The following is a 17,887-nucleotide window of genomic DNA, read 5'->3' on the forward strand; positions in this document are numbered from 1 at the left end:
GCATAGGGTAGCGAGAAACTGGGAACTGGACGAGTCCACCGAACCTACCTACCTATCCAAGGTACCTAGGTACAGCAGGAGACCTCTGGCCGAGTGCATCCCATCCCGTCCCATTCCCCCTTCACCCAACCTGGAACTTCCCCTTCTCAGCCCTATCTTTTCACTCCTCAATTTTTACCCCTCGCCTCGCATCGCATTCCCTTTCGCCTGGTCTTGTCTCGTGCCCAACGACTCGCCGCAATCCAGCTCGCCTCTTTGTAGGCCCCTATCGCGACACGTCCCAGAGCTGGTTCTCGCCTAACCGTTCCTCACCGCTCTGTTCTCCCCAGAGACAAGCGACTTTCCTTCGTATCCATCATCGATACCCTCCTCGACCGAGCCCCTCGGCCACCGCCCCTTACGTCGCCGTCGCCGTCGCCCCAGCTCACCAGCCATCATGGATCCCGAAGGAGCCAGCACGCCTGGCGAGGAACGTCGCACCCAGCAGCAGGTCGATAATGCCATTCGCGCCATCCGCGAGAAGAAGCCGCTGCCCGAGATCGACTTCTCCATCCACACCATGGAGGATGGCACCCAAGTGAACACGATGGAGCGAGTCTGCAAAGGTATCCCATGACCCTCTGGTCGGCACGGCTTTTATCGCCGCCGCCGCGATGTCCCTCGCTATACTGCCGTCGAGCTGCTAACTTGATGTTTGCCACCACAGACGTACAGGCCCCCGCCATGTTCACGCCCTCGGACGAACAGTTCTTTGAGGACGAGACCCATACCAAGCCCGATATCAACTTTCTCAAGCAGCACTTCTATCGTGAAGGCCGCTTGACCGAGGAGCAGGCCCTCTGGATTCTCAGAACCTGCACAGAGCTGCTCCGCGCCGAGCCCAACCTGCTCGAGATGGACGCGCCCATCACCGTCTGCGGTGACGTCCACGGCCAGTACTACGACCTGATGAAGCTCTTCGAAGTCGGGGGCGACCCCTCCGAGACGCGATACCTTTTCCTCGGCGACTACGTCGACAGAGGCTACTTCAGCATCGAATGCGTCTTGTATCTCTGGTGCTTGAAGATCCACTACCCCAAGACCCTGTGGCTGCTCCGCGGTAACCACGAGTGTCGCCACTTGACCGACTACTTTACCTTCAAGCTCGAGTGCAAGCACAAGTACTCCGAGGCCATTTACGAAGCCTGCATGGAGTCCTTCTGCTGCCTGCCCCTGGCTGCCGTCATGAACAAGCAGTTCTTGTGCATCCACGGTGGTCTGAGCCCCGAGCTTCACACCCTCGACGACCTGCGAACCGTAAGTCGAGTTCTCGCCCCGAGAGAGAGAGAGAGAGGGGGAGAGAGAGAGCCGCACCAACTGACGCATGGCACAGATTGACCGTTTCCGCGAGCCGCCTACCCAGGGCCTGATGTGCGATATCCTCTGGGCTGACCCACTGGAAGATTTTGGACAGGAGAAGACAAGCGACTACTTTTTGCACAACCATGTCCGCGGATGCTCCTATTTCTTCTCGTACCCGGCCGCGTGTGCATTCCTCGAGAAGAACAACCTCCTTTCCGTCATTCGAGCCCACGAGGCGCAAGATGCGGGATACCGCATGTACCGCAAGACTCGTACCACGGGGTTCCCCAGTGTCATGACTATCTTCTCGGCGCCGAATTACCTCGACGTCTACAACAACAAGGCCGCTGTCCTTAAGTACGAGAACAATGTCATGAACATCCGCCAGTTCAACTGCACGCCCCACCCCTACTGGCTGCCCAACTTTATGGACGTTTTCACCTGGTCTCTTCCCTTCGTCGGTGAAAAGATCACTGATATGCTCATCGCCATCCTCAGCACATGCTCTGAGGAGGAGCTGAAGGAGGACGCCACTCCCTCCTCTACGTCGCCCGGCCCCATGTCGCCACCCCTCTCGGGCGCCTCGCAAGATCCCGAGTCGATCGAGTACAAGAGACGGGCGATCAAGAACAAGATTTTGGCCATTGGCCGTCTTTCGCGTGTTTTCCAAGTGCTGCGCGAGGAGTCTGAGCGTGTCACCGAGCTCAAGACTGTCTCTGGCGGCAGACTGCCCGCCGGTACCCTGATGCTGGGTGCCGAGGGTATCAAGAACGCCATCAACACATTCGAGGACGCTCGCAAGGTCGACCTGCAGAACGAGAGGCTCCCTCCCAGTCACGATGAGGTTGTCAAGCACCAGGAGGAGGAGAGGAAGGCGGCCTTGGAGAAGGCGGCCGAAGATGCAGCCAACGACAAGAAGCTGCAGCAGCTGTCGAGGAGATTGAGCACGTAAGTTTGGCAGTCCCTTATGGCTTGAAAGAAGGGTACTCGTACTAACAGAATGACAGTGACCGCAAGAGATGAAGACGGTGGCGTTGGGGTAGAGCTATCTGTGATAGAGGGCCCGCAGCGGTTGAAAGCACACTAGGGCGTCAGGCTTGGTTTGTTGCAACAATCTAGTTCAGCTGGGAAAGCTGACATGCGAATACACAATGAACTCATTCTGCTTGAAGTCTAGTGCTGCCTGGTAGATGAATCATCGTGTCGTGTTGTGACCTAGAGATGTAACTGCTATCTGTGTACCTGTTGGCGAGGCTTGTAAGGCTGGCACCGGTCGAGCGGTAGCAGCAACAGCTCCGAGGCGACGACCATGCCAAACTCGTGGTTCGCCGAGAAAGCCAACCACTGGATGACAGGGCCTTCTGGGACATTTTGCCCTAGTGCTTTGCGCTTTTGCGCGACCCAAGACAGTCATAGGCGGCGTTCCGTATTCGGGAGGGCATATCCTTGAAACTCGTTCGCTACCAAATGTATCTTGAATAAACCACCCACAACAACACATTGCCCGTCTCTACCCGTGGACTCTGAGGACTTCAGAAAATTGCCAGGATATTGGGCGGACTACAAGATGACGTGTTAGCAAACGAAGGCCTGTCAGTCCATTCGGGAACAAGGGCTCAATGAGTTTCACCTGGCCACTCCGCCGGGGATATTGCACGGCTTACTCGCGACGAAGAAGCTCCACCGCCCCTCGCGGCGGCACCGCTCGGCGAGTGCCTCGAGATCGAAGAGCTCGCCGATGGGCATGCCCCAGCCGGCGAGCAGGACCTCGTGCATCCAGTGCTCCGGGTCGCGGTGCGGCCAGCACTCGAAGGATGGCTGGTCGCCGCCGACGGCCGGAGAGTTGTCCCGGACCCAGCGGAGCGTCTTCTCGGACTGCGCGACGCCGCCAGAGGTCTGCGGCATGGCGGCGCGGTAGGTTTCGAGGTCGTCGGCGGACTTGCCGGCGTGGGCGGTCATGAAGCCTCGGGTTAGGGAGTTCCCGCGTCAGCCGGCTTGTGTGCTCGTGGTGGATGGGGGAGGGAGGGGGAAGGGAACGGGAGACTAAGAGATACATACCTGTTCGTGTCAGGAGGATGTCGCCGAACTTGACCTCGGTGCCTTGTGCCTCGAGACACGCCTTCAGATCCGATACAGGGATGGAATCGCGGGCGAAGGGGTCGTAGGGGATCTGCCGCTCAAGGCGCCAGGTATGGTAGTCCACGAGGATGCCTCGGCCGATGATGCCGTGTTTTTGCCACGCTGGTCGACTCTGTTAGCTTCTCATGGAACGCCACGTCAGTCCTTCCCTGGTTGCCGAGAGGTAGACCCTGAACAACACGAGCAAATGGGAACAGGACCGAAACAACTGATCCTGGATGCCGTTGACCGTCGACCGCCTCCCCGCCTCGTCTACGGCGTGGACCTCGTCCATGGAGACGCCGTTGTAGAAGCGCTCCTCCTTCTGGTAGCCAAAGTGCCGCAGGCCATCCCACTACGACGAGGACTTCGAGTTGAAGGTCTAGACGTCATCGTTGACGAAGCGCGGGTGCTTGCGGAAGAGGTCGTGTTGGAAGGCGCGGCGGGCGAAGAAGGGGGCCGGCTGGGTCGTCATGGATCAGTTGAGGAAGACCCTATATGGGGTGGGCGGTGGTGTTCAGTGTGAGTTGGTTGATCAAGAACGGGACGTGAAGATGTGAGATGGGAAGATGGGTTTTGGAGGCGGATGTGCGTGGTAGGAGCGGGTGTGGGTTGGCCGTCAGGCTTACCTTGCGCCGGTCCTGATCTCGTTTCTGGCCGCGGCGACGACCCGCTCGTCGGTCAGCCTGTTGAGCGTCCCCAACTCATCGTTGTCGCCGTAGAGGCCCCAGGCGGAGAACCGTGGGTCGTCTCTGCCGAGCGGAAGGACGTCGAACGTCGGGATGCCGTTCTCATTGAGAAGGAAGTCGGGGGTTGGGGGAGCCATAGTGTTCGGGTCGTGAGAGTTGGTAGAAGCTGGTTTCTCCGAGTTGGTACATACGCTTCATCACATTGGTTCTCTACGTACCTCTTTCGTTTGAATGGATATGCTGAGGCAGTGTTGACTGGTTGAGTGATGTCTTGTGAGACCCCGCACTTTCAAGTTTCCCGTGTCATTGACGAGGACTTGCGTGAACCGCCATCCGGTCTTATTCCCGGCCACATGGTCGGAAGCGGGGTATCTCGGCGCAAGAGTCCCGGCCCGGTGCCGACCAAAAGGTCTGTGAATGAGGAGCTAGGAACGGTGTGGTGGGAAAAGAGCACAAGCACCTTACAGTTGATGCTTTCCAGTGGCAACGCCTTTGCCTCATACCTTGGCTCTATACACAAGGGTCCTATCTGCTCGCACATCCCTTGGGCCTACCGACATCCTTCCTGGGACACCGGAGAGGACTCAGATGACGACTGGTCGTCATTGGCCTATGAATACAAGTCTTCTTCGACCTTGGTTTAGTCAAAGTGCTAGAGGCGGGAGGGGGGGACTGACGTTTGGACAAGATACTGAAGATCACATCGGAGCAAGTCTCCTAGTATGCACGAATTTCATGTACTTTTGAAACATGTCAGGTCCTCCGACACGCACGTACGAAGGACAGTGGGTATTGACGTTTGTCTGGAGAGTCATTGTCATCGCCTTACATGATGACTACCCCTAGGCTGAGTGTAATGAATATCTGGCCGTAACCTGCTGTGAACACTTCTGGAGCATCTCCCTACCCAACTGGATCTTGCCCCTCACAAAGCTGCCTTCCCCTTTAATTGTTTCAGTCGATTGTCGAAACTGTCACAATTCCGATTCAGCCATGGGTTGTGGGTGTCGTCAAAAACAGATGAACATATACTCAAGGCCTATAGAAGCAGCAACGGGGTCCGAGTGTTCCAATTGAGTTCAGCCTCACCATGCGGGAGGTACAACATCGGACGTACAGTCAGAGGATTTTGCAATGTCACCAAAGACTACCTAAGGTTGCGCTTGCGTTTTGCACGAACCGAATCTCCTCGAAGCGCGCGTTCTCGCGATATCCTCCATATAACACAGCCTTGCCCGACAACTTCAACGGGTCTGGAGTCACTAGCCCATCGAGTATATGCATACCAGCAACATGTTAATGGGCAGCGCTGGCAGCAATACCACGCGGCCGTGGAGTCAGGGCTCCCGCACCCGAGTGCTTGCAAATTATAGCATATTCAACTGACGAAGTCGGGGCAAGTGGGAATGTCGATAAATCCCGCAGACAAAACTACTCATCTCACGCAGGGTGTTGGATCACGAGCCTTACCTGACAGTCTCGAGCGATACCCACGGCGCGCGAATGAGAACGATGTGAAACATCACGGAATGAGCTCGCCGATTAAGGCCGAAGTAACGGGGGGCCGGCCACGGTGATCAATGTCTTCCAAGCCACGGCGTCGGGTCCATGCGAACTCGGCTTGAACATCGCAATGCTGCAGGGACCGAACCTGCCGGACCGTTGGCCGTCCTCGAGAGTCGAGAGAGCAGCCAAGAAGTTTCGGAATCGCGCCCAAGAGCCCCGGGCTTGTTTGATGTTTGAGACCCCCATCTCCGCCGATCGAAAGCCACGAGCAACGCCCCCCCCCCCCCCCCCCCCCCCGCGACGACTTCAATATCCATGAGGTGCGGGAAACCACCAGTCGCTCTCGGACGGTGAAGTCGCCCCATACAAACGCCATAGTGGTTACAGATGCCCGGCGGACAACTAGGCCATCCATCCGGTCGTGGTGGGGACATCCTCGACAAGAACTTCATTTCCCGCCGCCGTCCGCCGCCTGGTCTGGTTGTCCCGGCTCCGACGTCCATCCTTCCCGTCGGCGGGCTGTTCGGCTAGTTCCAGCCCTGCCCATTTCCTGCCTTGCTCGGACGACACCTGGCCGTCACCAGCGGACTATCACTCGCGCCGCGGTGCGGGTTTTCGTGGCGCAGGTCCTTGCGCGCGCTAATATTGCCCAATCTTCGGGCTGGCAATCTGGCAGCCTTGAGAGGTGTCATCTCAACTCTGGTTCTGGCGTAGGCCGTGCTTTGTCCGCAAATGGAGAGAGAGAAAGTGGGAGATGAAGAGAAGGACAGAGGGCTCGGGCTTCCAGGCTCGGACCCGGGGGCAGGACGGTGGCTGGTGACGACAGCTTCATATTGACGCCTCCCTCAATCACGACCACGGTTCATCTCCACGCCCCCATCCCCGTCCTCAAGCAAAACGGGAGGTGACGAGCACTCTGCTCATCTCCCGTAATCTGACCAACCGCCATGCGAAGGACACTCAGGCCGTTTTCGAGCCATGCGATCAGCGGTCTGCCCATTTCCCAGCACCCGGCCCCTTGGGAATTGCCATGTGTCGTACGCGCATCAAAGGGATCGCTGCCAAATATGTCTGCTTCCGGCCACTCCATCACGGCTGTAGGGGAGGGGAGGGGTTTCTTTGATCTCGATCAACCAGCCACGATGCGTGGTGCTGAAGATTCCCGGCTACTGCCAGGTATGGGCCTACGACTTCGTCGACGCATAGAAGCCAGAAGGAAGACCGAGTCTTGGGAGGAGAAGGCTGGCTGAGTGACGGGGGCTGAACTTTCACCCCCGTCGCGCACACCTCCGCAACCGGCTTTAGAGCTCTTTTTGAAAGCTGCCATGGCAAGACCACCTAGGGGCGTGGTGGTGGTGATGGTTACGCTGGACGATTACATTGGTCGCCTGATTGGTTTTAGGGCGGCTCTTTTGGACGGCGCCAACAGCCTCTTTCTCGCTCCAGCGTCTCGACTGGCGGCAAGGCGTGAGGATAGCTTGGAGGCTGGGCTTACTTTCCCAACTCAATGGGTGTGGAACCATGAGAGAAACGTACACAGTACGCACAGTTGAGGAAGAGCCGTGGGACAAGTACACCTCAGGTGGCTTGACGAGGGCTTGTTGGCTGGCGGTCGCAATGGGGCTAGGGAGGGTAGCGCAATGAGCGGCGTGCGCGGTGGCACCGTTGGGAGATGCGCGACGGGAGCACGAGGTGCGAAAAGGGAAAGGGGGCAGAGCGATGGAAAGATGGAAAGAAAAGAAGAGGGAGAAGTGGTCGAGAAAGAGACTCGGCGAGCGAGCGAGACGGAGGCGGGGATCCACATTTTCTTCTTTGGTCCGGCGGTTGCGCGAGGGGCAAGGCCCGGACGGGGAAGCACGGAGGAGGGAAGGGGAGGTGGGGGGAAGTCGGCGCGGACGCTGATAGGTGCCCTGGAGACGAGCCGGAGGGGCATATGGCATGGCAGACTGGCCTATAGGCTCTCCCCGTGGGCCGTCGCCGATGCGATTTCCAGCTCCTCCGAGGCATTAAGACGGACGATCTTAACGGGCGCGCATTAAGTTGGCAGGGAAGCTGATGGAACATCTGGGGAAGGGGAGAGATTCAGACTGCCTGCCGTACGCAAGCCCCCCATTATCCGCGCACTGGCAAGCGCTTGTTCTTTTCTTCCTCTCTCAATCCCCCCCCCTCTACTCTTCTTCTGTCTCGTGTCGCCTCTCTCTGGTGGAGGCGTAGTTTATGTTGCCGTTTGCAGCCGAGGGGAGAGGAAGCAACGCGTCCGGATAAGGACAGAGAAGCCGGCCACTGGGCGGGTGACTCAAAGGCCCAAGGGCTTGATGGCTTAAGGTGGGGGTGGTCGTGTGGTTGACGAGGCTTTCGGAGTTTCTCCCTCAACTGTCCATCGGTCGGTCCCCTTTGACGTGCACGTGGGCCATTCATACCTTACCGTCCCCCCGGTCTCTTCATGATGCCACCCTCGCATGCGCGACACCGACGGCCACGGAGGACTGCGTGCGGACCAGTGACCACGGTAGTCTCCGGGGCAGCCCGCTTGCGCTGGGAAATGATGCGGTGGCTCCCCCTAGGTCGGCTCTGTCTATGTGAGGCAGTCAGACAGAAGGGTTGGACGGCATTGGGTGATTGTTCGCGCGTGCCGAGTGGGAGTCTTTCGATTCTTTGAAAGGGAGGGGCGGGCGACTTCGTTCCTTTGTTCTCCGGCGACTCCATTGGACTCGGTTTCCCTTCCTCCACGAGGGCATACGCACACTCCGGGACCTCGCCTGAATAGTGATGAGTCTTTCGAGCCATACTCCGTACGGGACTACGGAAACGAATGCCCAAACACAATGACGAACGTGCGGGATTCGGTCGAGGAGAAAAGTCATGCCATTGTTGGGGCTGTCTACAAGGTCTCCTTGTTCTGCAATGTCGTGCAGGCGGCGATGGAGCCCCGGGTGCCCAGCTCAGAAGCGAGCCGCCCTCGCTCTCCGTTTCTCCTTTCTTCCTTTCTTTCTTTCTTTCTTTCCTTCTTGTCTTTCTCTCGCGCGCCCCGCGCCCACGCCCAGGATGAGTTGCTCCTTTGAGCGATCGCGAAAGATAGAGCGGGCGACGAAAAGATGAATATGAAACAGAAACAGCCCGGGGTATTAGGGGATCTAAATGAGTGGAGGACGGCTGCAGGCTGCAGGTGGCTGCATGGTGTGTTCTGCATCTCTCTCTCTCTCTGTGCAGTACGCGTAGGTGTCCGCAGAGATGGGTTGTCAGTGGTCAGTTGACGGAAATGGATATATCAGGCAATGTTCTCTTCTGCGGAGCATCGAGGAAATGGGACGGGAAGGAAGAGGCGAACAAGCCAGGGTTGGCCTACAGGCACACTGACCTGAACCCCACATTGCATATTTTCTTCAGATCCCTACCTACCGACCTGGGTATCTAGCTAGGTGTGAGTGCGAATAGAGTCCGAGACTGGGGTGCTCGTGTCGCAGGTTGAGAATCCACCTAGAAAGCGAGATGAGCAGCACACCGCCAAGCTCTGTGCAGCTCTGAGCTCTGCCGGTACGGACACAATACAAAGTTATCCATACACATCACGACTCAATCTTCACCCACGCCAGAGAGAGGCCGGGGGGTGGTAGCCTGAACACACAAAAATCGCAGTGTAGATCTGCAAGTCGGTGAGCGACTGAAGCGAGAAACACTGTACGGGTCCCATCCCAGGGGAGGAGCCCTGGCATCGCCCGCACAAGGTATCCATCACCTTGGCGTCTTTCACTGTGTGTGGTTTTGTTTCTCTCCACGCGCTGTAGGGATAGGGATGGCTGTGGAGTGTATCTGCGGAAACGACGTTTCCCCCCTGTCCTTTTTTTTTTTCTTCTTTTTTTTTTCTCTCTCTTTTTCTTCCTCGACAGGTTGATGGAAAAAGAAATGGCTAGGGAAGAGACAATAGGGCAAGGGGGGGGGTGGGGGGGGTGACCGAGGAAGGGAGGATCGGACTAACTCGCGATGAACATGGGTAGGCGGAAAGAGAAGGAAAAAAAAAGGAAAGAAAAAGGTGTACTCTGTAGGCGGCGCGGGATGGAAACGCGTCTCTGGGGTTTGACATTGAAAGTCTGCAGACCGCTAATGCCGGGCCGTTTGATGCTGCTGCCGCCGCCGGCCGCGATTCGTCATGATTGGGTCGCTGTGTCGGTGTAAGTCTGTTGGCTGGAGGCTCTCACCACTGAAGAACGGCTGCCACCTCTCATTCATTCGTCTCACTCACATTCACACTCACACCGCACAGCAAAGGCTCGCTGGCTCTCCATCGCTCACTGTCTGCTGGCGACCCTGTCGAGAGCGAGGGCGCCCATGTCGTTTCGTCGGCTTGACTCGGAAGCCGCGGTGATCGGCTCTGACTCTACCATGTATGAGGATAGCCTCGACAGTCATCACGGCGGACAGAGGCAGATCAGTGATCACCGCCCAGGGGAAATCCCCACGAAGCTCTAGAGGGTCACGTCAGTCAAAGCGCCGTCTGCGGTGCTGCGTGCTGCGTGTTGCGCAGCAAACGCCGGCCGATCGACACCCGCGACACCCACCCCTCCTCAAGGATTTGACGTGTTGGGGGGGGGGGGGGGGGGGGGGCGGGGGTTCGGTGCCGTCGTTGCCATCACGCATCACCGCCCGGACTCACGCTCATGAACATCGCAATGTCAGATCGTGGCCCCCTCCCCGCATGGCGGTGAGGCAAGACAGATGGGTGAGGGGGAGGGGGGGTTGGTGGGCAGTGAGTGGCTCTGAATGACTCTCTCTCCTCGTCAAGGGGACCAACACCATAAACTGGAACCCTCATCTTGCGAAACGGGCTGCTGCGAGGTAACACCACCCACCCCCGGTTTGGCCCGCGGATCGGAATCTACCTCGCACGACGCCAAGCTGCGTTCGCAATCTTACTTTGGGGCCCCTCGTGAGGCTCTTTTCTTGCGCGGCTGCGACTTCAGGAGGTGTACAGTTACATGTACGGAATCTACCCCATAGCCATCGCTATTCGCCCTTTGCAGTGCGTGCTGCTAGTGATTGGTAGCGGGATGCGATGGAAATTGCGCGAACCGGTCCGTGGGCTTCTCTAGCAAACCTCTCCCCGTTCGGGCATCGCGCTATCCGCCGCGAACCAGGAAGACCCCGAGAGCCAAGGCTGATTGACTTTGGTGCTTCAGATTAATGAGACGGCCGTACTCTTTGCCACAGACGATAAGAATGGCAATGGCGTGTGGGCTGCCTGTACATTCTGTTACAGCTAGGAAAGCCGACGGGCGCGACCCGTTGATGGTCGGATTGGGTCAATCAAGTTTCTGCTCTAGAGGAATCCGTAATCTATCTGCATCGCCGGCGTGCCATCATCGGTTGACAGGTCCGTGAAACCGTTGGGCTCCCCAGATTACGCACATGTCGCCAGTCCTCCAAGGACCAAGATCGTCAGGGCGCTTTGGGTAGAAGACGAAATTGGCAAAAGCTTATTAGACGGCGCGTGACCTGCGCGCCTATCTGTCCGTCATCACCAATCACTCACGGCCCCGGGCGAGCCGATTGGAGTCGCACAGCTACAGCTTCTACTTACACACAAGCTTGGGTAAACTTCGTGCCCTTGTCACGGCCATCGAGGCCGTTCAATCAACTCACCAACCAGTCTGCCCCTCCCCCCCCCGGGCAAGCCTGTCTTCCTAGCATCCTCGTACAAGCCGCGAGCCCCACGGGGGTCGAGACGTACGATGTAATTCAAGTAAATCCCAGCGCCGGCCGTCTCGAATAAACTACTGTTTGCAAACACTCAGCCTTCTTTAAGCACGCGGTTCCCGGGAGCAGTGAGTAACAGTGAGTACAGTGCAGGAATCCCCAAAGTGGTTGTGGATACCTCAGCCGCAATCGAGACCTGGAACCAACCCCAACAACCGTACTAGTATACATGAAGGGCATGAAGAGGAGAAGAGCTCTCTCGTCTCGGGGTAGAGGACGGAGCTAGGCGGCTCTCCTGCCACGGTCGTCCCGGTGTGCGCCGCCCACATGGCTCGAACGGAAGGCCCGCATCCCGCGCCGCCTAGTGCGGAAACCTCGGCCGCCGCCCCCCCCCCCCCTTCTCGACGCGTCGTGCTCCGTTTCCCACGGCAGAGCCTAATATAGTCCATTAACACCGGTGTTATAGACCTGCCGGGATGGTCGTGGTCGTCGAATACGGCTCCCCTCCACCCGTCCGGCTGGCCCATAGCTGCCGTTTCGATATATGGCACCTACAAGTAGATGGCTCTCGTGGTCGAGCGAAAGCATGCGAGACCCTGCCACTGGCGCGGTCGATACATATTTCTCTGTTCTCGGCGCACCCATGCTGTCGGCGTCCAAGGTTCGTGGCTACGCCGCAAAAGGTCCGCAGCTCACAGCTCACTTGCGCACACGTGGTAACCGTACTGCCTACGCGCAAGCGCCGGGGTTTCAGTTACGCAGTACTCTCAACACAGGCGCAAAGACGGGCGGGTCTATCTGAAGGCAAATCGCGCTAGCCAAGCCTCGCCCACGGGATAGACGACCGACGAAGATGTTGCAGAAAACAAGACAGGGCGATTGGCGATTCGTGCTTCCGGCCTACTGCAACCCGTTGATCGAAAAGGGAGAGTAACGGGCCCCCCTCTTACCATCCCTTGCGAGTGACGGATGAATTGCCACTCAGCCCAACCACCACGAAGCAGGTTTCCATCCTTCTTGGGCTTGGGGGCGGCGGCCAACACACACCCGGCACCTGGTTTATGTCCTGTCTGCCTTACTATAGATGACACCACACGCATCATCTCTCTGCTCTCTAGCCATCTGTCGTCCGCCATCCTCGCGGGCACGAGACCAACAAACGTTCTGCAAGGGATTTAGAGTGCCGATACCCCTCTGCTGTAAACAGTCTCATCTTATCCCCCCCCCACCGTCCACCCCAAGCCCTCTGACGGAACGTGCGTCATGGCCGGAAGGGAGAGGCGTTAGTCGGCGTGGTCCATTGATGTCGTTGAAAGCCAGGAGCCGAAGAGGGAAGGGAGGCGGGGAAAGCGAAAGAGAAAAAGAAGGAAAACCCCTTATGACAAGGTTGAAGCAGGGTGACGCTGCAGCAAAGCGGAGATGGCAGCGCATCGCGCGGATAATGGCGGTGGGTGTGATACTGATGGAACCGATTGCCTCCCTTTGCGCGAGGCGATCGACGGCGATGGCGTCGACTACCTGGTTCCTTCATTCGATGAAAACCAAGGAAACTCGTCCAGCCTGAGTCGAATCCGTCGTTCTCGCCCCATTAGGCCCCCGCCCTTTCCCCTCCTAGCCTTCAAGTAGGTTATAAAAAAAAAAAAAAAAAAAGACGAGGGCGCCCTCTGCGTGGGCCCAGTACCCAAATACTTACTCCCCATCGTAGGGGGGAGAGGATGAGGGTTTCTCACGAGGTGCTTCAGCTTGGCCGCAATGGGAAGTGAAATTACCGCCTCCCACTTTTTACCTTGCATCAATAGGCGCGGCGGCGGCGGCATCGTATTCTGAAGATGGAGATGGTGCCAAGGTTGGCGGCTGACGTGAAAACAATTCCGCCCTGACATGACCTGGATAAGATGATAAGATGAGGGAGGGCCTCTTGGTGTTTGGGAGGGGGGGGGGGACCCGCTTTCCGGCGTCGAAAGGCACCGTAAACAGCCTCACGATATGGCTATTTTAGAACCAACATCCCGGTCCAGCCTCAACCACATCCCACCCATGCCCCTGCTGGCAGACAGCATCGAGAACGCGTTTGGGAGACATCTTTGGGGGTTGTGTCGTCGATGGTCCATTGGGGGCTCCAGCTTGGGGATGAGCCGGTAGAGGAAGGCATGAGGTAATTGAAAAGAGGTCATATATCGATATTACCTTTCTTGTAGACCGGCGTCGACGAGTTAATCATCGAGGTAAACCTTGAAGGGGGCCCCTCGCGGAACACAACATCTGGTCTGCACTAGGCATATTGTACATATCATCATCACAACGCCACGGACGCAGGGACCAGACCGCAGGTGAGGGAAATGGTGTGTGACGCTTACTCTACCTTCGGTACTCTTTGATGACCAGTCTACGAAAATGTTGAAGGTGAAAGGGAGACATGCCTGACGCCAAGGCAGATCGGCCGCTGTCGTCGGTATTGAGACATCCGCAATTCGGACCGTCCGGAGTCGATGCGAGTGGTAGTCGCTCGGTCATCTTCTTCGTCAGTCAGTCATTCATTCATGCCGGCCTCGTACCAACCAAAACTCCGAGGATACGATGCGAATGCGACATTCCGCATTGGGGGTGTTCGGGTTCATTTGGAGGTTCATGGTTCATGGCCCTTGGTCCAAGGAGCAGGGCCGAAACTTAGAGCTCTCAAGGGGGAAGATCATCAGATGGGCCGAGCTGCACGAGGACAATGCCCGCGGCTTGTTACACGAAAGGCCATTCAGCACTGCAGCAAGCGCAAACATGTAGAGTCACGAGGAACAGCGGGAAACTTGCAAAGGGACTGACTAGTGTGAGCAAGTTGAACTTGTTGGTATCATTGATTTGATGTCTAACTAGCTCCGCGCCTCCCAATGTCTCACGGGAGCCGGATTGGCCGTCTTTTCCAAGAGCGCCGTCCCTTTTTTTGGTACATGCCACCACAATACAATCCATTGTACGCAGCCGCCTTTCGTCTTGGCCCGGTTTCGTCCCCCACTGCTTTACAGATACACATTACTCGATCCGTCTGTACACTCAAAAGAAATTCGTCATGTCGTTAAGAAAGGCCCCGGCCTTGTCGCCAAAGGAGATTAAGAAATTTGTAAGGAAAGGAGTGTTGGCCGAACCTGCGACAGTCATTGCCGCCCGTGACCTGAGGGTCAAGTGTGAAACGCCGTGATCGTAATTCCGGTCTCCGTTGGTGCGCCGTGCATGCAAAGCAAATTCCCAGCCCGAATGCAAAAGTGTGTTTCAAGCACAGAGTCCCGCCATGCGTCGGTCGTTTGTTTTTGTTGGTTTTCTGCCTTTTTTTATTTTTTGTTTGGTTGCTGTTCAGCGACTAGCCGATCTTGATGCTCTTCCTCCGGTTGGTGAGGCCGCTAAGGATCCGACTCCTCGTGTTGCCCGCCGGTGAGCTGGGCGATTGCGCTACGGGAGTCGACGGGGTAGCGGGCTGGTTCTGCGAGTTCTTCTTGGCCGCCCGCATGATGTCGTGGTAACTGACGGCGGACCAGGGGCTGTTGGGCGTCTTTTCCGACTCTTCTCTCGTGTCCGAGTTGGCCGACAGTGGCAGGTGGCCCAGGGATGGCGAGGAGAGACGGTCTCGCGAAGAGTTGTTGGCGGCGAGGTCTCTGAGCTGCGGCCGGCTGCGCTTGCGCACGATGCTCAGCGTCCTCTTGAAAAGCTGCGAGGTAGGCGTCTTGGGCCTCTCGGACCGCTCAACCTCCGCCTGAGGCTCCTCCGCCCGCTCGTCATAGGCCTTGCTGGCATAGGGGTCGATGCTCAGGAACGCCGGCTTCTCCTTAGGGAGCATGCTGCTGGTAATCATCATGCTGCTGGACCGGGGGGGATGGTAGACGGGGGAGAAGGAAGCACCGCTGGTGGACGAGGTCGACATCCTCCGCAACGAGGGTTCCGTTGCCGACGTGACCAGGCGGCTCAGAGGCCGGGACTCCATCGACTCGGGAGTGGCCGACCTTCTGGTAGAGGGGAGGTCGATGATGGAAGGCTTCCCGGCATAGACGACCGACACAACGCGTGCCATGTCTTCGTGGCTCTTCCGGACGGGCGAGTCTGCCGACTCGGCGCTCTCCGACTCGTAGTCATAGTCTGAAAACTCGTCGGCCGAGGAAGAAGCCTCCTCTTCTGAGGAGAGGTAGATCTCTTGGGGAGCGGCCTGTGTGGGTTGGTTTGTGACGATCTTCAGAGCCATGCCATCGAGAAGCCTCGAAGCTCGCAGTGAGCTCTTGGCCGGCAAGGCAGGTGCTTGTTGGTGTTGTTGCGGCGCGTTTTGGTTCTTCTTGGGGGACGGACCCGTCGTCATCGCTTCGTAATATTCGCCGTACATCTTGGCCGTCTCGTTCTCGTTGAAGGCGTCGTCGTTGTAAACAGGGGGTCGTGGTGCGTTGGGGAGCGAATCTCTATAAGATGTCCTTTGCGACTGTTGCTGGTCTGCTGTGGAGGAAGCAACAACCTCTCCGCGGGTGGAATGTGCCGACTCCCTAACGGGGATAGTCTGGCCGGCCAGAGACATGGTTGGCAGTGACGATATTCGCGATCTCCCTCGAGGAAATCCAAGACTGGGCGGTTTCAGTCGCACAGGGCTGCCGGTCTACAGCGAATGATGGTAGCTGACTAGCAGTTGGTCGTATGTGTATATGTGTGTGCGTGTGTATAAGTGTCCAGCCTCTTTGTCGACTTGGACAAACACGAAGAGCTATTCTGAGGGATGGGGAAGAGAGGGCAGAAGAGAGAATAGCTGCGACTGTGAGGAAGGAGGGCATGCAAGATATTTTAATGGACGAGTCGGTCTGGGTCAGAGATGGGTCGGGGACAGGTTGGGATATGTCGGTTCGGGTGGTCGTACATAAGGGGACGGGGGTATGGGATGGGACGGGGTGTCTGGGGGCTCCATAGGTGTAAATAGGTAGCACGGGTCTGTCATATTGCAAGGGGGGTGGGAGTGGGCGTGAGCGTGGGAGTGGGAGTGGGGAGGGAAAGATAGAGAGAGAGAAAGAGAGATAGTTACCTACCTAGTGTGCCCGTAGAGAGAGTATGAGCAAGGGCCATGTTCTGCACAGATGGCGTTGCAAGTCGCCGTGTGGACAAAGTAGTCAAGCCGTGGTGGATGGCTGTGGTGGGCAGCCACAGCACGAGTTGCTCCTGCACTTTACTTTCCTGCTCTCCTGCTCCTGCCTCTACTCTCTACCTGGTCCATGCCCTTGTCCCCTTGTTTCCCCTAGTCCCAATCCTGGTCGGCTACTCGTCTTGTGTGGGTCCCCTGAGGTACGGGGACCCAGTGTTGAGCTTTCCAATTGACACAGTATGTGGAAGGCAGGGGCTGGGGGTCCATGCTCCACTCTGCAAGATGAGATACGTACCCTCCAATCCACCCTTTCTCTTCATTCTCTCACTCTCTCAGTCAACCAGTATCGTCTCTTTGGCTCCGAGCCCAAGTCTCTCCCTTCCTCCCTCCCTCCCCGAATGCCTTCGTTGAGCGGACAATGGCGGCCATCGGATTTCACCACGCCCACCCACCACCCCTTTCGATCACACACGATAGAGTCGTCGCGTGGCATGCGTCGACGCCCACAACGCCTCTTACCCCTCCGTCCCAGCTTGGATGAGGTGCGAATACAGAGAGTAATACCTCTGTACTTACTTACACACGGCAAACACCAGCCAGACACCAGACGCCATACACACCACCACGTCTTTGCATCACAGACACTAAGCACGAAGTATTCGTACTTGCAATTTACAGTACTAAGGTACCAACACCTGGCACATCTCCCACGCTGTGCCCCTTCATCACTGACTGCACAATCTACCGCCCCACCCCTCTATTTCGTCCCTCAGACCAGGACCGCGCCTTCAACCCTTGGCCATCTCGACCAACCTCAGCCTACGATCCTCCTACCATCACCTATAAAGTGTGCTTGTTTCATGTAAAATATGCCATTAACGACGTCCGCCTATTCGTATGAAGTACCTGCAATGCGGCAGTCCTCATCAGTCATCCCCCTCAATCGTATAGATGGGCGTCGCCTACCTACTCCTCTAACATGTCCCCATTCAGTCATTCGCTCCGTTGGCGATGGCGTCGTTAGCACGCTCAACACGTCTGCCGACGCGAGGGGCCAGAGGCTGACGAGGGACGAAAGCGAACAGGACACACACATTCTGGCCCCTTGCGATAGTCTTGTCTCGTCGCCTATGGATTGGAGGAGGAACGAAGGTGGAAACTCTGTCCAGTCTCATCGTTGTCGGCACTTCAGCCCATGCCGTCATCTAAGGTGCTCAACCACGTGCTCGACGAGACGCCGCCGCCCAGGCTCACCCTTGATGGCTTCCGGTGGCCGGCATCTTCCTGTATGTGCCCTCTCGTTTCCCGTGTGCGGACATGGCCTTGGAAAGACCATGGCCACAGCGAGGCATGTTGACCGCCGCCGGCTGGGGGATTCTTCGTCATCCATCATGAGCCTTGTTCGTTTTCCCTGCTCGTCGACGTTTCCCGGCGGCAACGACCCCAC

General features: G+C 57.4%; 5 protein-coding genes across 5 annotated transcripts; 1 reads left to right on the forward strand and 4 right to left on the reverse strand.

Annotated features, from left to right (window-relative positions):
- Window positions 1-436: 436 nt before the first annotated feature.
- Window positions 437-2,364, forward strand: CH63R_04127 (Serine/threonine-protein phosphatase; the record flags this gene model as incomplete). Its single annotated transcript, XM_018299102.1, has 4 exons — window positions 437-605; window positions 680-1,296; window positions 1,373-2,289; window positions 2,349-2,364. The coding sequence occupies 4 exons, from the start codon at window positions 437-439 to the stop codon at window positions 2,362-2,364; spliced, it is 1,719 nt and encodes a 572-aa protein (XP_018160348.1).
- A 603-nt stretch (window positions 2,365-2,967) lies between these two features.
- Window positions 2,968-3,934, reverse strand: CH63R_04128 (uncharacterized protein; the record flags this gene model as incomplete). Its single annotated transcript, XM_018299103.1, has 4 exons — window positions 2,968-3,305; window positions 3,400-3,592; window positions 3,650-3,814; window positions 3,860-3,934. 4 exons carry the CDS (start codon window positions 3,932-3,934, stop codon window positions 2,968-2,970), a joined length of 771 nt encoding a protein of 256 aa, XP_018160349.1.
- Window positions 3,935-3,937: 3 nt separating this feature from the next.
- On the reverse strand, window positions 3,938-4,285 carry CH63R_04129 (uncharacterized protein; the record flags this gene model as incomplete). Its single annotated transcript, XM_018299104.1, has 2 exons — window positions 3,938-3,953; window positions 4,089-4,285. The coding sequence occupies 2 exons, from the start codon at window positions 4,283-4,285 to the stop codon at window positions 3,938-3,940; spliced, it is 213 nt and encodes a 70-aa protein (XP_018160350.1).
- Window positions 4,286-6,783: 2,498 nt separating this feature from the next.
- Window positions 6,784-7,594, reverse strand: CH63R_04130 (uncharacterized protein; the record flags this gene model as incomplete). The annotated part of the gene is made up of 2 exons (XM_018299105.1): window positions 6,784-7,021; window positions 7,191-7,594. 2 exons carry the CDS (start codon window positions 7,592-7,594, stop codon window positions 6,784-6,786), a joined length of 642 nt encoding a protein of 213 aa, XP_018160351.1.
- A 7,100-nt stretch (window positions 7,595-14,694) lies between these two features.
- Window positions 14,695-15,888, reverse strand: CH63R_04131 (uncharacterized protein; the record flags this gene model as incomplete). Its single annotated transcript, XM_018299106.1, has 1 exon — window positions 14,695-15,888. One exon carries the CDS (start codon window positions 15,886-15,888, stop codon window positions 14,695-14,697), a length of 1,194 nt encoding a protein of 397 aa, XP_018160352.1.
- Window positions 15,889-17,887: the final 1,999 nt, after the last annotated feature.

This window comes from Colletotrichum higginsianum, chromosome 3 (assembly GCF_001672515.1).
Source record: "Colletotrichum higginsianum IMI 349063 chromosome 3, whole genome shotgun sequence".
NCBI classification, from domain to species: domain Eukaryota; kingdom Fungi; phylum Ascomycota; class Sordariomycetes; order Glomerellales; family Glomerellaceae; genus Colletotrichum; species Colletotrichum higginsianum.